General features: G+C 38.4%; 1 protein-coding gene across 3 annotated transcripts in view; it reads left to right on the forward strand.

The window, feature by feature from the left end:
- Window positions 1-20,740, forward strand: part of ndfip2 (Nedd4 family interacting protein 2) — an 80,836-nt gene extending 60,096 nt beyond the window's left edge. For 2 of the 3 annotated variants that reach the window (XM_055636787.1, XM_055636789.1), the window contains 4 exons: window positions 1,525-1,649; window positions 10,057-10,123; window positions 17,736-17,841; window positions 19,541-20,740. In XM_055636787.1, coding sequence (XP_055492762.1) covers window positions 1,525-1,649; window positions 10,057-10,123; window positions 17,736-17,839 — 296 coding nt within the window. In that variant the 3' untranslated portion in view covers window positions 17,840-17,841; window positions 19,541-20,740. The remainder of the gene's footprint in view (window positions 1-1,524; window positions 1,650-10,056; window positions 10,124-17,735; window positions 17,842-19,540) is intronic. The other variant, XM_055636788.1, reaches the window with a different exon arrangement.
- Window positions 20,741-21,627: the final 887 nt, after the last annotated feature.

Below are 21,627 nucleotides of genomic sequence, written 5' to 3' on the forward strand. Positions count from 1 at the left end.
GAAGTATATTCTTAATCCTGTTTCCTCCGCAGTAAAAAATAAAATGCAAGGAACATTCATCATTTTGGGCAGCATATGTTTCCCTGGAGACAGAAACAAAGTAAACATTTCCGATTGATGTCCTTTTATCAGTACTGAGAATAATTAAAAATATAAAGTTAGAGAAAAATGTGAGATGGGACAAAGAGCAAGAAAGACTAAATGATGGTAGTGAAAGATGAGAGCTCATGGCAAGGCAAGCCTGAATTGTTTACTCCTGATTCTACAGGTGGTATCTGATTGACTGAGTATTCCAACATTTTTTGTTCTATATTCCCTGCTTTGTCTTCTGCTGATAATCCCGAGTTTATGCCTTGTTGATATGTTGTCTGATTTTATTCTCATGAACTAATGGTCTTGGGGCTTGTAAGGGAATAACTTTGGTCACTTTCTTTGCATAGTCATTCTGGAAATTATGACCAAGTAAATCTACTTCCCTTGAGTAAGAAATCTCTGTTTAGTCATGTAATATGCAGTTTGAAACTCGAATGAAATAATTTTGTCTTTTTAATCTGCCTCTCCACCTCTTATTTCTCAGTTCTCTTTCATTTCTGTTTGTATCCCCTCCACTGCACCAAACAAATCAAATCAATGGTGGTTACTGTGACTGATGGGTGCCAATTTGCTGCATTTTATAAAAGGCATGAAACTCTATAACAGCAAATTTTAGCTTTTTATAAAAGGTATATGAAACACTATTGTCAATCAATGAAGAAATATTGGGGAAATGGAAAGCAACTGCAGAAAAATTGAAAAATGAATTAGCAAAGGGGAGAAAATATAAAAATAATGGATAAGAGTAGGGAAGAGAAAGCTTCAAGCGTAACAATAGGAATATCTGTGCATTGCATTTACTAGAAGAAAATAGCAGGTGTTGGGGAGAAAATCAGAAGAATCGGAAAAGACGTTAAGATTTGCTTCATAGGAATTAAATTAGTTTTCCAGGAGGGCAATATTTATCTCGAAGAGCACTGGAAATGCTATTTACTTTTTGAAAAGGGTCAATTAAAAATCTATTATTTAGAAACTATTAAAATGGCACAATATTAAACTGACTGCTTATTAGTCACATGAGAAATAAGAAATTATTGTTTATATTTAGCTAATTAAAACATTTAAAGTATGCCTGTTTTACAACTTCAAAAGTCTTAAATCTGTATTTTGATGTCAACATTACTAGTACCACTGCATTTCAAAAACCAATTAAAAATAAATGATCAAGAAATTTCAGCTGTCGTATCTGTTCACTTGGTAAGTGAGTTTGCTGAATTGGACAGATGATTTGCCATTGTAGGCAATGAGAACAAAATGAAAACACGCCAATATTGATGTCAGGACAAACACATCTTTGTTTTGCTCTTCGTGTGAATATATACTCTTGGGTAAAACAAAAATGCTTAATGTCTAATTTTTAAATAGATCAAGCCGTTGGTGAGAGTGGCTAAACCGTTTAAAAGTCTAAATATATTTGTCTTATTTCTGCAGTGGCATTCCTGTTTAACTGGATTGGCTTTTGTCTCTCATTCTGCCTCACCAACACCATAGCAGGCCGTTATGGTGCAATTTGTGGGTTTGGATTGTCACTGATAAAATGGATTCTGATTGTAAGGGTAAGCAGCATTTTGCTTGTTTCATGAGTGTACTTTATGGGATCAGTACTGCTGGTAATTAATGTTCCTGCCTTAAAGGTACTTTCAGTGAAAGATAAATGCTATATCATTCTGATTTTTAAAAAAAATCATATTCGGTTATTTTCTTTGTATGTCCCCACCTTCAAAGATTTTCTGAAAACCCAACACTGACGAATATTGTTTCTTTCTGCCTAGCTGCATAGTTAATATTTTTGACCCACACCTATATTTATTGTAGTAAATTGCTTAGATGTTCTTCTTCAGGAATGCTGCTGCACAAATTTGGGTTAAGTTTTGTTTTATGTCAGCTCAAGACTGTGAAATTGACAATTGCATTAAGGGAATGTGAAAAATGGTGGAGTTATAACTTCCTACAAGTTAAGTGGAAGAGATTTTGAAAAGGTTGAAAAAAAGGTTTTTAAAAAAAAGAACAATAATGAAAACTGACATCTATGGAGTGGTATAAATGGTTTCAGAGCATCACAGATGATGGTGTTGACATTGGACGGTAGATGTCGCCACTCTCACAAGAACCAGGACTGTAGCAGCCACAGAATTCTAGCCATAGATGGCAGTGTTGTGGAAGGGATAGGAACAATATGCCTGGAAAAAAATCCATTTGTTAATAATTGGTGAGCTGGTAAGCTTACAATTCTATGTTGGTAATGATTATAATGAGCAAATCACCCAAATACATATCAGTAATAGTTTAGTTATTTTACATACTGACTCCATGATGAATGAAATTGTAAGGAGTTTGAATAACTTCAGGAAGAAGTTGATTGAGACTTTCATTCTAGGGCCTGTATAACAAAGAATAAAATTTGCAATAATAAATGCACAGCAATTACGAATGATAAAATAATTGGTACAATAAATGATAATATTAAAAGCAATTTGCTAAAGTTCATTGTAAGTAGCATTGAATACAATTAAGGTGACAAAGGAGCATTTGACATAGAATCCATTGATGTTTAAGAGGAGAAATCATGGAAGTTACTTGAAATTGTTTGTATTAGCTTCAGTAAGATAAATTACAAATTTAAATATTGCTCACGAATCAACAGAGCTATTTTTTTTCCTGCAAGGTTTACCACAATATGAGAAAGTTTTGACATGCAATAATATTGTCTAACGGCATTATTGTTTGGTATTTTTTATTCAGTGTTAGTGTGTTGGTGAAAACTTTGTGGCACTTTCATACAACTAAGTATCTTAGTTTTAACCATGAATGTTTGGGAGTAGAGCCATGCTTGGGGTAAGGACTGCAAGTTTACTTCCACAAAGAACATTAATGAGTGAATTGAGTTTTTACACTTGCTCGTGGGAATTCTTTTATTGATATTGGAATTTAATTTGCAATTTTCTTTTCGCTAAATTTAAATTCTGGAACTGTCACAGTGGGATTTGTGAGCGTTGCCTGGATAATTGATACGGGTGTGTGATTACTAGCCCTTTGACATCAATGGACTACCTGTCTTTTATTCCTATTTCACCTTTTTATTTAGAGTAAATAATAACTTGTTGCCCAATTTATTTTAAATGTGCTATATTAAGATTGGCAAATAGGTGGTCACAGCAGGCAGAGTAAGTTAACTTATTTGCATATGCACATCATCATCTGACAACATCAGATCATATTCTGAGGAAATTATGTAAGGCGATGTATTTTATTCTGTTATTGATAATAACCTGCACATTCCAAGGGATGTTCAACTGCTACATTGGAAACTCAACATGCAATGTTCATTCAAATATTTTGGCTCCGATAGAAATTCTACAAGTTCTAATCCAGCTCCCTTTACTAAATCATCGTGTTGTTGGATTGCAGAATCAAACCTTAACACCACACAGTGCCTTCATAAATTTGGGATGAAAATGGGAGGGAAAACTTTAGACTTTGAAGTCTAAAGTAAAGTCTAAAGTTTTCCCTCTCATTTTCATCCCAAATTTATGAAGGCACTGAGTCATGTTAGGGTTTGATTTCAGATTCAATTTTAATTGTCATTGTCGGTGTACAGTACAGAGACAACGAAATGCATTTCACAGATTCCCAGTGCCTGGGATGAATATATTATGAATTGTTCTCAGCCAAGCTTGAACATTTTCACCTATGTAATTATGCCACCTTTTCAGCAGTCACTGGTAGGATAGCAGGAATGGAAAATTGATTATAGATCCCCAGCTGAAATCACCAGATCCATCAAGGATTTCTGATCTGCTAGACTTACTGACCACTACACTAGTTTGACCTGCACGCAGAGAGAGTGCTGATGCTGTTTCCTGTTCTAATGGGATAACTTATGTCGTGTTTGAGATTTTCAACATGGATCCCCTTCTAATGGTGCCCTGGCTGACGTGCTGTAACACATTAACCAATGCAATATTTGAGTGTCCACCAGACATCAGAAACAATAGTTGCCCAATTTTACTGCCAGTAAGGAGTTAAATGTCATTGAAAATTGCAGCCTCGCCTTAACTGGCAGACTGACATATTGTGCACTGGAAACACACATGTATCTTTTCTCGACTTCAGCTTAAAATTTGGTATCGGAAGGTGTCAGATATGACTTTTATTGGGCATCATCAAGCACTCTCCAGGTGAAACAACACAGATGTCATCTCTTGGCACCTCTGCATAATTGCCGGATGGGGAGGTAATTGGAAGAAATTCATGCTACCACCAGAAAAAAGTGTAAACTTTGCACAGATGCTGCCAGAGATCAGGATTGAACTCTGGTCACTAGCTGTGTGACAGCAGCTCAATTAGATCTGCCAAAAATAGGAATAATTGAAGAACTTAGTCAAGCAGCATCTGTGGAAAGAAAAAAATGGTTAATATTTCAGTCTTTGGCCCTTGTAGTTGTGCCATTGTTGAACAAAACATTTTCTAGAAATGCATCCCTTTCATAAATGGCTCTAATTTCAAATATACTCTCCATAATGAAAGCATGAAACTGGGTTGTTTTAAAAGATCACTTGGATTACCAATGTCCTTCAGAGATGGAAATTCACCATTCTTATTAGTCTGGCCTATTGTTGTGGACAATTGGGGTTGCTCAATAAATGTAGTGTAAATGTAATAAACCTATGTAAAATGAATGAGTCGAAAAAGGGAAAAATGTTAGGGTGATCCTGAACTGACTTTGACTGCTGTATTTTGGTGAAATTGCTCTGTTACTAAGGAAATTCTGATTTGGATTGGAACTCCTGAATGCACAATGAGATCATCTAATAAAGCTTACAGATTAAAGATAACTTGATCATGATTGGTTACATCTTTGTACAGTCAGGAAACTTAGAATGTTGGTTTAGGCTGAGGTGTTTACAGTTTGTACATACAATCGTAACAAAGGATGTAATTCTCTAATTTTGTATGGAGAGTAAACAATGTTTTTTGGAAGTAAACTCTCAAATTATTCATCATTATATTGAAGCAACTTGGATAAACTTCCCTAAAACCATAAACAATACTTTTCTTGACATCCAAATTGTATTTTCCAATTCTACTGAGCAACTGTCTCAGTTTGAAGAAGGTAATTACTATACAATGAAAATTACTAGATAACAATTAACATTATTTTGTTATCTGAGATCCATTTTAAGATCTCTGAATTTCTGAAGTTGACAGGTAGCTGAATTTCCAATGCCTCACTTTGCCTCTATTTTGAATTTTTTGTGCCGCATAAATTATTTTTGCATTTGATGGACATATTTGGTGTTTGCTTAAAGTTCATTACCAGTTGGATGATTGTGAAATGCATATACAGGTTGAACACTGCTTTTCTGGCCGCCACTACCAACAGAATGCGTTTAGTCATCATGGGACTCCCTCCCCTCTCACCTGCTGTGTTTGGCAGTGGCTTTGTTCGATTCCTGCTCGACCGCTGCTGTTGCCTCCTTCTCCTGTCGCTCTATCTAGTCTGCCTCTTCTCTGCCCTGTCACCCTGCCTCCTTCCTCGGTCTCGCCAACATGCTCCGCCTTGGAAGTGACATCAGGTGAGAGGGGTGGGAGCCCCACGGTGACGGAGCGTGTCCTGTCGTTGGCAGCGGCCTGAAGAAAGTACGTTCTGTCAGAGGCTACAATGTGAGCCGCAACAACAGGTGTGAACAGGTGAAGGGCTCGCTGGTGCACCTTGTGAGTCGGGAGTGGGGTCGGAAGCCGCGATTCTAAACAGCTGGAGAGATGGTGGGAGCCGGGGATGTGTCGGCAGGTCCTTCTGCAATATATCCAAAATCCATTATAATGGGGTTGTAAAAATGAGGGTTTACTATATTGTCTTTGTGAAATAGTTTGGAGAGAAGATTGAGAGCATAGTTGAAAAGGGATTTTGGGAAATTTAAAAAATGCCCAGTAAATTAGAGAAGGCTTGACAGGAAGATTGGCATTCCACAGGGTAAGTGGAAAATTGAACAGAATGATGGGAGAACAGATTGTGGGGTGATGCTTGGGGAGTTGAAACACAAAAAACTTAAATATTGCCAGCAGAGATAGAATTAGACAAGGACAAGGAGGGATTTCAATGTTTCGATGTAAACAAATAACTCATTTGCGATGGAGGGACATGACTCAAAAGCGCGCTCGCCACTCATGTTGCTATCCGTGGCCTCTCAGGAAATTACAATTGAGCTCTGAATTTTTTCCAAGTTATAGGAGTGGGCAGACCATCAGTTGCTGGAAAACTGGTGTTCAACCTGTATTGGCTTTCAGTCGGCCTTATTTGATCTGGGGTTCCAATGGCATGTCATTTTCAATTAAGGCAACATTTTCTAGGCTAACAAATGCTCATGAATAGCATCAGCAAAATTATTACATGGTGAAGCTTCACTGTTTCAATGTTTTGGTGTTTCCTACTAAAACAACCTTGATAAATGTCTAAATTGGTGTTCGAATGTAGAGGATAACACAAAATAACGATCACTAATGTGTACAAGATATTCCTTCGGCCACGTTTAGAATGTAGGGTACAGTTTTATTCTTGTCACATGTGGTCATATTAATTGGTTGTAAAACGGTGCTTAAAACTCTTGATGGTCTTGGTTTTTATTTTGTCTGACTTTTATTCCATTTTTTCTTCCTCGATACCACAGCTCTTGACAGGTGATTTTTCTCCCCAGTGACAAGTATCATTGGTTCTGTCCTCTCTAACAGTTTTTTCTAGCATGCTGAATTGGGCAAAGAATCACAATTTAAGATTGCATTTTCATCCTTAGAAAGGGATATTTTTTTATTCACCATATTGTTTTCCCTTGGGTCTTTCAAGAAGTAAATATGTTTATCTGATGCCTTTTTTCCAGTTTAGTATTGGTTAAAATGGTTGATGCTTTTATGTCTTTGCACATCTTGTAAAACTGCATTGGCATACTGCACAGTGTAGACCAATATCAACTAATTTCTAATATGCTTTTAAGGCAAGTTTATTCAGGAATTTGCCCAGCAGTATCATTTCAATTCCATTCCAGTGGTGCAGCTAATAGAGCTGTTGCCTTGGCTCCAGCTACCTACATTTAATCCTGACCCCCTCGTGTTTTTAGTATGGAGTATGCATGCTCTCATTTAATCACATTGATTTTCTTTGGGTGTACCAATTTACTTCCACCTTCCAAAGGTAGATAGATTAATTGGCTATGATAAATTGCCTTGAGTACATAGGCAATCCAAAAGTATGGGATAAGTATAGGATAAATGTAAATGGACGCTTGATAATGGGTGTGAATTGGAGGGCTGATTGGACAGTTCCTGTGCTGTGTGACTGTTATAAACTTGATCGAAAAGATTTATAATAAATTTATCTCAGAATGCTCCTGGGGAAACGGTAAAATATCTATTTACATGGTACAGGTGCACAACCTTTTATCCGAAAGCCTTGGGACCAGACACTTGTCGGATTTCGGACATTTTCGGATTTCCGAATGGAAGATTTTTAGCGTAGATTAGGTAGGTAGCGCGGGCGGCTTGAAAAGTCTGGAGCAGCTGCCTCCTCCCCGGAGACCGGGAGAATCATTGCATAAATGTTAGTCAGTTAGTTTGGAGGGATTTTATGTGGTGGTGGTGGTGGAGTAGGGGTGAAGGGGGAAAACTTTAATTCTTAGTCCCCTACCTGGTCAGCGACTCCCAACCTCGCGGAGCTGGGGGCTCCGTCTGGCCGCGGGCGGCGCCGGTTGGAGCTCCGACCCCGGCAACTCTACCCCTGGCTGCGCGGCTCCAAATCCAGCGACGCCCCACGAATGTTGGGTCGGCGGCCACAGCGCTCCGGAGCTTGCCGCACGGCGACCCGGTAAGGCATTGCCCGCTCCCCGCTGGTATCCCAGCGCTGCGACGCCGCCGACTCCCGACATTCGCGGAGCTGGGGCGTCAGGCCGCGGGCCGCGCTGGATTTGGAGCGCCTCGCAGCCAGGGGTAGAGTTGCCGGGGTCGGAGCTACAACCGGCGCCGCCCGCAGCCCCACCGGCCACAGCGCTGCGGAGCTTACTGCACGGCGACCCGGTAAGGCATTGACCGCTCCCCGCCTCTCCGACCAGGTAGGGGACTAAGAATTAAAGTTTACCCCTTCACCCCCCCCTTCACATAAAAGCCCTCCAAACTAACTGACTAACATTTAAGCAATGATTTACAGATGTTTAAGCGTCTCCGGGGAGGAGGCAGCCGCTACAGTAGTACAGACCTGGGTTGACCGTGGGTCGTTTCGGGTCAAGTTTGGCGCAAAACGCGAGCTTTGGTGCGCAGATGACATCTGGAAAAAATGGCCGGTTTTCGGAGTTTTTCGGTTTCCGGAACACTGGATAAAAGGTTGTGCACCTGTAGTTCAAAGAAAAAAGCTATGTAGTGCATATTATCCCAGGAAATAACGTACTCATTTGTTTGAATGGACTAAAATCTCAAGAGTGCTCCTATCTTAAGTTGTCGAGATCCAATAGAATTTAATTTTCAGTGTTTTCAATATGATCGGGTTAGGTCCTTTAATTTTCACCCATCTTATTTATTGGGGCTCACCAGTAATTTCAGTTGTTTTACTTAAGAAATTATTAATTTTGCCATTAAATAAGATTTTAATACGATAATATCTAAAATGCATAAAAGCAAATGACAATATACTGCTTTGAACAATTACAAGCTTTTGTTGCGCCAACATCCTTTATAATACTTGTAATGGGGAGAAAAGTAAGGGATGAAAGAATTTTGCAAGACTGTTAACATAAAATTGAACAAAAGAAACTTACAACAAAAATCTTACAAGACATTTGACTTGTGTTGAATAGTAAAGTAGAGATGTTGGTGTGCCTTTTTTGTGATTATGTGTATGCGCTGGGCATAGGACAGGTCATCTGAGATGTTAACATCCAGGAATTTGAAGCTTGGCAGTGATTAGCAGCAGGAGTGTTTAAGGTCAAAAGCTCTTCTTTCAAAAGGACATTGTGACATCGCACTCTGCTACAAATAAACTAATATGGATGCGATGTTAATATCAAGAACAGTGTTCTTGAATATTCTTATGTCAATTATTTGATTTTGTTGGTAGCTGTATGGCAGCATTGTGAAAGCAATGACAAAAGTATGGTAAGAAAACAGATTGCTCTATTTGTAACAAACAAAAGAAGATACAGATTAAAATAAAATTGTGTAGTTCATGATTAATAATTAATGGTCTTGTGTCAATGTTGGAGGGTACATTTTTTAAACCTCATACAGGTAGCAGGTTTGGCATGAAGCCGATGTGCATGAGAAAATTGTGCAACAGCATGTGTGGAAGTCATTGGGTAGAAAATTAAGGATGTAAACCCGTATTGAAATGTGCAAAATGCAATTAAAGAACCCTTCTAACAATTTGGAGTCTTGGGAAATCTGTTTCCACAATAGAATTACAGTTAAATGTATTGTTTCTTTTGAATATGTTATGTAGCTGGTCGCTGGTTTGAAATTCGGCAAAAACGAACTGATAAACTGAACATGATTTATAGTTTTTGTTACATATTTCAAAAAAGATTATCTTTTAAGAAATATTCTAATTTGCAGTAACTTTTAATTGATTTTTGATAAGCTTCCTATATCTTTGTTATTGTATACTACATGTTTTTCCAAAGTTTTGACACCCTCTTTCAATGGTTTTCCCTTAATTATGACTCGTTTCAAAACCACTCTAATTGTTTTTTTACAGTTATCAAATGTGCCAAATAATATTACAACAAAGGAATGTTGAGAATGAATTACACCTCCTACCATCTGACAACTACCAAATTACTGTTCAACTGCTTAGTCACAAATAAAAATAGACGGATTCAAAATCGCTTTCAAATAATATGCTGTATAACTTATTAAAGAGGATGGGAAGGTAAACATTTGTGCTGTATAAGTTGTTTATGGTAATTTATTATCTTTCTTTTTCAGTTTTCTGATTATTTCAATGGCTATTTCAATGGCCAATATTGGCTTTGGTGGATATTCCTTGTTCTTGGTGAGCTTTATTTTATTATCCACAATCTATTTTTGTGTAATTATGGGACATGCCTCGATACCATCAATAACATGATATACATTTTCTCTGGATGGTCTTTACTCGATTTTGTTTATAGTTTGTGCATTTTCTTTTGTGTGTTTAGTTTCAGAACTTCTCTTTTTAGTTGCTGAAGGTTTATAGTGTGTTTTTGTTAGTTTTCAAATATTTTAGATAAATTCCAGTAATGTCAATGTTTCAGTTGAATTTGTTTATTTCCTTACTATTTTCTCTGCCAGAAGTGGGAAAAGATTTCAAAAAAGTTTCAGTTTTTGCAGTGAAAAGTATATTTTTGTTTGCTGTTGCTACATAGCCACTTGGCTGCTCGACATTATATCCATCAAGTTTTATATTATGTGAGTCTAAAGTGGCATTTTGATTAGTGTATAAGTTGTAGTCAGCTGCTTTGTTTAATTTATGCTGTCATCACCGTTTGAAATCTGGAAGCAGAGATTCATATAATTAAATAATCCTCATAGAATCTTAGAATGGTTACAGCACAGGAAGCTTCCAGCACACGCACTCTATGCAAGTGCAATCCATCTTATTCCAAAGTGTATTCCGCTGCCTGTATCCATGCAAGTTATTTCCTTTCAGATACTTAACAGGGCTCTTTTTGAAAGCTGCAATGGAATTGGAATCATGTACAATGTGTGGTAGAGCATCCCAGGCCCTAACCGCTCGCTCTGTTTAAAAAGAAAATCTTTATGACTTTTTGTTCTTTTACCAATTTTTTTAAAAACTATGTTCCCTCCAATAATAGGAACAGTTTCTGTATTCTCTGCATCAAGGGGGAATGCTGTCTGCATGTTATGTACCACTGTAACATTCCCTTGCCACCTTTGCTTTGCCAAGAACGATGCCAGCCTCTCTAGTCTGTCCATATAACTAAAGTCCCTCATCTCTGGAATAATTTTGGTTGATTTATTTGTTATCCTCTCCGGCATCTTCATATCTTTCCAAAGGTCCAGTGCTCAGAACTTAATATGATACTCCAAGTGTGGCTGAACTAGTATTTTATTAAGGTTCATCATGATTTTATTTCCTCTTGTACTCTGTGCCTTTGTTTATAAAATCTAAGATTCTGTATGCTTTATTTCAACTTGCCTGCCTCCTTCAGTAACTGTATGTCTATCCCCAGAAGACATACGGAATTGTGTTGACCAGGGGTAGATCTTTTCTGCCTATGCCTTTTTGGTTGGTATTGCCTCTTGTTATTCTTCTTGCCAAAATGTAACACTCCACATTTCTCAGTATTAAGTTTTATTTGTCACTTACCTGCCCATTCCATCATTCTGTCTAAATCTACTTAAAGTTTATTATCAACCTCATAGTTCATTACACCTCTAAGCTTTTTGTCATCTGCAAATTGGGAAATTGTCTGCTTTACACCCAAGTTCTTAATAAATATTAAGAACAACTATCCTAGTATTGACCCTTGGAGTTCAAATACAATTCACCCTCCCCCATACAGGAAACAATCTTTCACTACTACTATGTTGTGTTACTTAGCCAATTTTCTATCCGTGCTGCAGCAGACCCTTTAATTCCACGGCCTTCAATCTTGATGACAGGCCTATTATGTGCCACCTTAAGAAATGCATTTTGTGTCATTATGCCTAACAGGTGTGTAATTGCTTAACTATGCTTGAGTGTTTATTGAAGTTTTGCTGTCTATCCCCTTCATTCACATGGGAGCATTTCTTACATCTTGTATTATGAAAAGAACATGGTATAAATGTGTCTTAGTGAGTGCATGTATGTGGAAGAAAATTTGAAATCATTTATTCTAAATAAATGTATTATTGGTCAATTCCATTTTAGATCGCATATTCTAATTTGAATTACTTTTGGCAAATCAGACTTGCTTATATTTAGTGATTTTTAAAAAATGTGTTATTGTCCTGATACTTTTCAGAAGAATGATCTATTTGGAAAGGTTGGGAGAAATGAAACTTTAGAAACGTGTTTGCAAACTGCAAAGAAACCCATTAGTAGGATAAACCATTTTCTGATTTGCAGACATGGCTTCCAACTATTATAACGATTAAAATTATTTTACTGTTATTAACAATAAAGTATTTCCCATATGTCTAAAGGTGGATTTTTTTTGCTCCCTATCATATGTTCATTATGCCTACTATTATTTAAAAAAAATGTTTTCTGAGTATGATGGTACAGACATTGTCACATTTATTGCACGTGCATGTAACATTCTTAAACTGGAAACAGAATATCACTCTACTGATCAGGACAGCACAAGTCTTTACTCTAGAAATTCTCAAATGATGACTAATTGATTTTAATGGTGTACTTGGGAGCAACAAGAACCATGGGTGTTATAATACCTCTACTACACTGGGTAAATATTACAGTGTAAGATTTAATATGGAAAGAAGGGAAAAAAATCAAACTTTTCAAATGTTAGCACTCCAAATATGGGGAAGGCTTGATTGATTAATTGCAATGTTCTGATTGCAAATTGTCATGAAAATAACTTTTTTGTACTGGGATGATTTCAAGGCAATTCATGGTGTCTGATATAGACTGTAGAAAAAAACACAAAGTATTCCCAGATATAACCTACATTGATGTATTATTTGGTAAGGCATTGTTTAACCAATGCTATTGTAAGTCATCAAGAGGCGAGGATTGGTAATAACTTGGTATATTAAAACATAAACAGCAGTTTCCCATGAGGTCATGGTTATGGAGAGCCAAACTTGGAAGGACAACCCCAGGATATTGTGATCATTGAATCTTACAATAACAAAAGGGAAAGCTTCACTAGTAGATCAAATTATGTTTGTGACATGGACCGTGACACACTATTATTGGTCAGAAGCACATATCAGAGTTGCAGATAATGACTTTGAAGAAAACAATATTAACTCTGACAGAGATGTAAATTACCTGGAAAGATTCAAACGTGAAGGTTCTCAAAAGGTTTCAACAGATTCTGGATGCAAAATGACAGGCAAAGATATTTGATAGGAAAGGGTGCTTGAACATAAGTGCAGTAATAAGCGAGGATAGAATTTTTTTTTGGGGGGGGGGGGGGGGGGGTAGGGTATTGTCAGCAGACCTGAAGGTGTTGATTCGTCTTCTGCCCATTGCTTGTATGCTGAACATGAGAGCCAGTGAGGAGGAGTGGTGCAGTCTGCATTCCAATGAGAAATTGGTTCAATGAGTAGTTATTGATAATCCAGGTGGAAAAGCCACAGTGGGGAGATGGGAGAGAAACAGGAAAAAAGTTATGAGTTTGTGGCTGAAAACGGGTGGGGAGGTTGTACATATTAGGAAGGGAGAGAAGCAGCTGGTGTCAATATATTCATTGGAGGTAGAGCGGAGAATACTAAGGAGTTTAAGCAGATTGTTTACAATGGGGAAGGGAGTCAGAAGTAATCCTTGCATTCAAGCATGACCCTAGAATAATAAACAATTTGGGAACATGTCTCAGTGATGCTTCTGTTGTTTAGCCAGATCTGACAATGAATGGCAAAATCATTTACCTGCCAAAATCAGTCGTGTCTGTCTCTCTAAATCTATGCTGGTGCACTCTGATATGGCCATTATCAGAACTCGAGTTGGACTTATCAAAGTTGAACAAGAGAAATAACATCTTGGCAGAATTATTGGAAGGTGATTCATATTTAGGGAGCGATGTCTCGGTGTTAGGAAGGAAAGGAAATAATTACTGAGTAAAGTTTTAATTATCTTAGTTTTACGATTTTTATTCTGGGTTAAATTGTTTATCAGGACTAAACTTTGAAAATAAAAATCGAACAAATTGAGTACAGGGATACTTAATATATATATATATTTAATGAATATAAGTTCGATAATATATTGTAAAATCTGATCAGAAAAAGTGTAGTTTAAAAAATTGCAAGGGCTGTAATGAGGTAGATTGGGACGTCAGATTTTAATAAAGGGTATTTTTTTTTAATACATTTAATACATTTTGATTTCATCATGTAGAAATTACAGCTGTGTTTGTACATAGACTCTCCATTTCAGGGCACCATGATGTTTGGGGCACATGGCTTCACAGGCATTTGTAATTGCTCAGGAGTGTTTAAATGCCTCCTTAACGCAGGTATAAGATAACTCTCAGCACCTTTCCTCCAGTCTTTCCATCACCTTTGGAAACCTTTATTGCTGGTTATCAACATGAGGACCAAAGTTGTGCCAGTGAAAGTCAAAGAAGCCATTATGAGACTGAGAGAAACAAGAATAAAACTGTTAGAGACATCAGCCAAACCTTAGGCTTACCAAATTCAACTGTTTGGAAAATCCTGAAGAAGGAGAGCATCGGTGAGCTCATTAATCGCAAAGGGACTGGCAGGCCCTCCACAGCTAATGACAGAAGAATTATCTCTATAATAAAGAAAAATCCCCAAACACCCATCCAACAGATCAGAAACACTCTTCAGGATCCAGGTGTGGATTTGTCAATGACTTCTGTTCGCAGAAGACTTCATGAACAGAAATACAGAGGCTACACTGCAAGATGCAAACCACTGGTTAGCTGCAAAAATAGGATGGCCAGGTTACTGGTTGTCAAGAAGTACTTAAAAGAGCAACCACAATTCTGGAAAAAGGTCTTGTGGACAGATGAGACGAAGATTAACTTGTATCAGAGTGATAGCAAGAGCAAAGTATGGAGGAGAGAAGGAACTGCCCAAGGTCCGAAGCATACCACCTCACCTGTGAAACACAGTGGTGGGGGTGTTATTGGCTGGGCATGTATTGCTGCTGAAGGTACTGGCTCACTTATCTTCATTGATGATACAACTGCTGATGGTAGTAGTATAATGAATTCTGAAGTGTTCAGACACATCCCATCTGCTCAAGTTCAAACAAATGCCTCAAGACTCATTGGCTGGCAGTTCATTCTACAGCAAGACAATGATCCCAAACATACTGCTAAAGCAACAAAGGTTTTCAAAGCTAAAAAAAGTCAATTCTTGAGTGGCCAAGTCAATAACCTGATCTGAACCCAATTGAGCATGCCTTTTATATGCTGAAGAGAAAATTGAAAGGGACTAGCCCCCAAAACAAGCATAAGCTAAAGATGGCTGTAATGCATGCCTGGCAGACCATAACCAGAGAAGACACCCAGCAACTGGTGATGTCTATGAATTGCAGACTTCAAGCCGTCTTTGCATGCAAAGGATATGCAACAAAATACTAAACATGACTACTTTCATTTACATGACATTGCTGTGTCCCAAACATTATGGTGCCCTGAAATGGGGGAGACTATGTATAAACACTGCTGTAATTTTTACATGGTAAAACCAAAATGTATGAAAATAGCCTTTATTAAAATCTGACAATGTCATGTTTTTCTATCACAAATCTCATTGTGGAATACAGAGGCAAATAAATAAATGTTTGTCCCAAACATTATGGAGGGCTCTGTGTGTACAGTGAAAAGCTCTACCCTCTCCCACCCCCGGAATTTGGCTGCCCATCGAGAATGTATAGGGACCATAGTTATGAGCTGAGAATGTGTTGTTGCACGGCAGGTTCAGTTTAGTTTATTGTCACGTGTACCGAGCTATAGTGAAAAGCTTTTGTTGCTTGCTAACGGAAAGACAATACATGATTTCAATCGATCCATTCACTGTATATAGTTACACGATAAAGGAATAATGTTTAGTGCAAGATAAAACCAGTAAATTCCAATCAAAGATAGTCTGAGGGTCACCAATGTGGTAGACCGTAGTTCAGGGCGGTTCTCTAGTTGTAGTAGGGTGGTGCAGTAGCCTGTGAACAGCTGGGAAGAAACTGTCCCCGAATCTGGCAGTGTGCGTTTTCATACTTTTGTACCTTTTGTCCGATGGGAAAAGGGTGAAGAGGGAGGTTCCTATTAAATCTTACAGCGCCAGAGACCCAGATTAGTAGCAAATTAGGATTTTCTAGATTAATGCCAAAGCATTAAATTCAATTGGAAAAAGACACTCATTTTTTTGTTTATTGGCATTCCAGATTAACGCCTAATTTTGAACATTTACATTTTGATTATATTTCAGAACTGAATTTTGTTTTTGGACTGTACATGAACAATCACTCGTGTTTTGTCACTAATTATATTGCAGCTTTGTTTCTACTTTGAAGCATTTTGCAAATTGCCTGGATTTATTGGCTTTGCAGGTGCTGTAAATAAAATTAAATTTGGTTGAAGATTGTTGTAATAAAGGACAGTTGTCAGGTAGATTGCCAGTAGCAAAGGGACTCGGTTCTTTCTGAAAATACAACTGTTTCAACCATTTGCAAGATCGAGTGAGAAGTCTGGACAGTGCATTACCACTAATTTAAATTCAAGGAACTGATACATTTCCTATATAATCCAATTCTCATTTTTAATTAAAAATATCTTTCTTTGAGTTTGTTGAGATACATACAATACAATACAATACCGTTTATTGTCATTTGAACCGCAAATGAAGTTCAAACGAAAATTGGTTTCTGCTGTCATACAACAAGTAAACCAAGACACACAATTAACACAATTTACACAAACATCCATCACAGTGAATCTCCTCCTCACTGTGATGGAATGCAAAGTCATTGTCTCTCCCCTGTTTTCTATTCTTCTCCCGATGTTAAAGCCTCTGGCGGGCGATGGCAAGTCCCGCGGCCGTTGAGGCTGCGCCGGACAATGTAAGGCCCCGCTCCAGGTCGTTTTCAACCCCGCAATTCGGGCAGGAGAAGCTGCCGGAGCTTCGGACTGCTCCCAACAGGACCCGCGAGCTCCCGATGTCACCGTCCACCGGACCTGCGGTTGGAGCCTCCGACGCTCCGAAGTCGGGTCACAGCCGCTCGCTACCAGCTCTCCGCGCTCTGAAGCTGGCCAGCTCCATGATGGTGAGTCCGCAGGCTCCGCGACTGGAGCCCCCAGGTCGTTCCGGTTGGAGGCCACTCCACGGTGCTAGGCCCCAACGACAACGGAGCCCCGACAGGGAAAAGGTCGGGTCCCCCGTACAGCGAAGAGATTTAAAAGTTCCCCCGCACCCCACATATACACAGCTAAAAACAATATATAAACTACAACCAAACTATACACTCAACAGGACAAATATTTTTTTAAAAGACAGGCGGACTACAGAGGCCGCTCCCGCGAGGCGCTGCCATCTTGCACTATCTACCATCCACGAGATAGTGAGAGGGGTAATGTGGTCCTGCTTTCTGCAGGGTAAAGTATGAAAACTAATGTGTTATTTGATCCGTTCTTTGTGCATTGCACGTCAAATATGGAAGATCCATAGTAGCTTCAAATAGCGTTGGTTATTGTTTAGTAATCGGAAATCTCTGGGCACTTTACAAAATAGAAATTTGAATAATTCACTTTCTGTGTTTTGTAGTTGGTTTATAAATCTGTGACCCTCATCGGCTGTAATCTATTTTTTTTAATTTATTTTTTTTAATGGTCCTTACAAACCTTTACAACTGATTAATTATTTGTTCATATTGTTGATAACATAATTGTATGCATTCTAAAATAAAGAATATTGACAAGTTTTATTCCTTTAGGGACTAAAATATTTAGTATTTTTCTCTTTAGGGTTGCTGCTGTTTTTCAGAGGTTTTATCAACTACCTGAAAATCAGAAACATGTCTGAGAACATGGCTGTAGCACACAGGACCAGACTTTTCTTCATATACTAGAGGTAATGACACATTTCAATGGGAATTGAATAACTGTGACTTGTTCTACTTGTTTTTATGTGTGATTTGAAAGATTCCTTTTTTTCTTCAGTTATTTTTAGTTAATTAATTTCATTCATATTTAAGGAAGCGAGCATCTTCTATTTAGTCCTTTATTGCAGATCTAGGAACGTGTGGAAAATTACATGTAGTTACATTTGTCCATAAACTGCTGAATCATTTCCCCAAGATTGCCAGCATTGAGCAGGACCGTCTGAGGAGAAATATTTGAGTATCAGAATCAAATAATCTAGCTCCATTAGTAGCCATTTAATTTTGTACAAACATATAACAGGCCATTAAAGAGGGTACTGGAACGGTAGGCAAGTAGAATATTTACATTGTTGGCTGCAATTTAAACATCGGTAAACCAGAGGAAAGTCTCAAGTTAGGAAATGAGCAAAAAGGAACACTGCTTCTTGGCCCAAAGGCATTTAATTTAAGGCCCTTAGCATTTGCAATCACCCCCCCCAATGCAACTTTGGTGTCATAATCTCTCTGGCTCTACTGCCACTTTATCCTGACCTAGGTTCTAATTTCCTGGTCGCATCGTAATGGCCCTGATGTACTGGCTCTCCAGGTTTCATTTCAGCAGAATTTCCATATCCTCTACCAACTGCAGAAAACATTCAGATAGGTTGCTGTCTCTGGCATTCTGCTGTTTGATTGCCAAGAATCCTGATTTGCTGGTCATTTACATGCACATTCACTCATCCCCGCTCTAAGACTCATCAAAACATGTAAGCAAAATGTATGCTGAGTGGTTAACATTCGGCTTCAAATTTGGTTTGCAAAATTTATTTTTAAAAGAGTACTATAAAAAATGTATTTTCAATAGCCAATCTTAAAAAGAGGTTAATAAAAATAAAATTTCAGAACATCAGTGTTATTAAATGGAATATTTGCAACCAAATATTTAGAATGAATTTGAAAGTGAAATACAGTAAATTCTCATTACAACAGGACTTTGTTGTTTCACCAGCTAGCCCTTCTTTCACCGATTGATGCGGCTGTTGCTGCAGCTCACGTTGTAGATCCCAACACCCAACAGGACGTGCTTCCGTTAGGTCGCTGCCACAACCGACAGGACATGCTTAATCACTGTGGGGCTCCTTCCTCCTCCTCCCGTCGCCTAATTACTCCTCCCCTGCTGCCTCCTTCTCCCCTTCAGTCGCCGACAGTGCAAAAGGAGGAGGAGACAGTGGCAATGGAGGAGAAAGCAGTGGGGTGGACGAAGAGACAGGAAAAAGAGAAGGAGTTGGCAGGATGGTGGGGGGGGGAGGATTGGTGGGGAAGGCTGAGTGGACAAACGATGTCCAACAGATGGAAGCAGTAGTTGGTGAGAGGGAAGCTTCCTAAAGAAAGCGCTGTCCACAGGGGCTATGACGTGAGCCATGTCAACTGGACCATGTGGTGGGTAAAGAATGGCTCACTGTGCACCTTGCACGCCAGGGTGGCATCGGAAGCCAGGGCTTGGGTGGCGGTGCGATCTGGGGGTGGATCAGCAGATCCTCTGCTTTAACCGAAGTCCATGATAATATCGGATTTGCAAAAAAAGTTAATTGCCAAATTTTGCATGGAATGAATATTCCTACAGGTGAAATATCAGGAGATTGATTATAACAATGCAACTGATCCATTTTTATAATTTTTTGCCTTCAGAAGAATGCATCTGTAGAAGACTAAAATGGAAATGAGGAAGATGATGGAAATCCCAAATGATTAATCTTATAATTTTGTATCTCCTAGAATGTGGCTAGTGAGCAACTTGAACATTCCTTCCTAATGTGACATGTCCAGATATGCTTCAAGCTGCCAAGTTATTTGCTTGTAAAACTACTGAAGAATAAACAAGATGTTACCACAAAATCTAAGCAAAGTACTTAATTGAAAGACTCATTACAAAATGAGTCAATGTTCTGAATTGCTTGATGGTTGAATCTTATCCTTTCAGATTTGAAATAAAAAGTGAATATACACAAAGCCCTTTTGAATATCAATAAGTTCTGAATTACTACTTGTTACTCAAGACATAGAGTGAAGCCATCCTTGTTTCATGAATTATTGACCACAATGTTTATGCTATAGATGTTGATAAGTTTGTAACTGGATATCCAAAGGGCTTTATCTCTTGCCTACTTGGCCATAATTTAGAAAACAAATCTAGAATTAATTAAAATGATTGATATTTAAAAGCAGCCCTTTGCATTGTTAAGGTAGTATATTTAAAAAAAAAAAGATTTACTGGAATTGAAATTAGAGGTCTGTTGACTTTCTTGACATGCCTTTATAAACTTTCAGAGCAGGAAGTAACCCCATGTATTTGTATGGTTTTAAGCTTTTGAAATGGCTTTGCTGATTTGTTTTTCATTATTCACTTTTTACAATTGACTATTGCATGACATGAAATTGCTTTGCTAACACTATTCTCTTATCTGCTCAAATGTTGCATCAAATTGTTAGGAAAATGTAACTGGAATTTAATTAATAACTTTCAATGGTAAATTGTTGCAATAGCTTTTTACACCATTTTATAAACATGCTTCATTTGCCTGAGTTTCTTTTTAAAGTCAATCATCAAATCAAATGACTATTTTGAAAGGATTGTTCATTTCAATGTATGCTTTTTAAACAAAAAAAACTTTAAAGAAAGTAATAAAGTCAAAAGGGTATTTTAAGAACATTTGAAATCAAGGATGGTGATTTGTTATGAATTTGCAAAAGATGTAAGTGCAGTATTCTGCACGCAAAGATTTGAAGAATAGATGCTGATTTGATCATTTGGATTTCAGCAATTCAGATTAAAAAGAAATTAGCAGTATGGTTTTGTTTCCGAATTTGAATAAAAGTGCGTATGAAATACTTTGTAAAAATTCTGCTTTGTATTTGTCTAGATAATGAAGGAACACTTGCACACGTACACAATTTTTTTTTTTAGAGAAAGAACTGGTGTAATTTTATTTTTAACAAACAAGTTAATTGATATGAAGGTAGACACAAAATGCTGGAGTAGTTCAGCGGGTCAGCGCAGCATCTCTGGAGAGAAGGAATGTGTGACATTTTGGGTCGAGACCCTTCTTCAGACTGATGTCAGGGGCGGGACAAAAATAGAATATAGTCGGAGACAGTAAGACTAGTGGGAGAACTGGGGAGGGGATGGAGAGAGAATGCAAGGGCTACCTGAAGTTAGAGAAGTCAATGTTCATACTGCCGGGGTGTAAACTACCCTAGTGAAATGTGAGGTGCTGTTCCTCCAATTTGGATAGAAAGGAGCAGTTTTGGAATGGGGGGTGGGGGGGGGGGGGAGTTGAAGTGCTGACCCCCCGGGAGATCATGTGGGTTAAGATGGACTGAGCGGAGGTGTTCAGCGAAACAATCGCCGAGCCTGTGCTTGGTCTTGCCAATGTAGAGTAGTTGATACCTGGAACAGCGTATACAGTAGATGAGGTTGGAGGAGATGCTAGCGAACCTCTGCCTCACCTGAAAAGACTTTAGGTCCTTTGGATCGAGTCGAGGCAGGAGGTTGCACCAGGATTATATGCTGTATGCGACGGCTGATGGGGTGGAAGGTGAGGACAAGGGGGCGTCTGTCCTTGTTACGAATAGGGGGAGAGGGAGCAAGAGCGGAGCTGCGGGATATCGATGAGACCCGAGTGAGAGCCTCCTCTATAATGGAAGAGGGAAACCCCCGTTTCCTAAAGAATGAGGACATCCCAGATGCCCTGGTATGGAACACCTGATCCTGGGCG

This window comes from Leucoraja erinacea, chromosome 6 (assembly GCF_028641065.1).
Source record: "Leucoraja erinacea ecotype New England chromosome 6, Leri_hhj_1, whole genome shotgun sequence".
Taxonomy (NCBI): Eukaryota; Metazoa; Chordata; class Chondrichthyes; order Rajiformes; family Rajidae; genus Leucoraja; species Leucoraja erinaceus.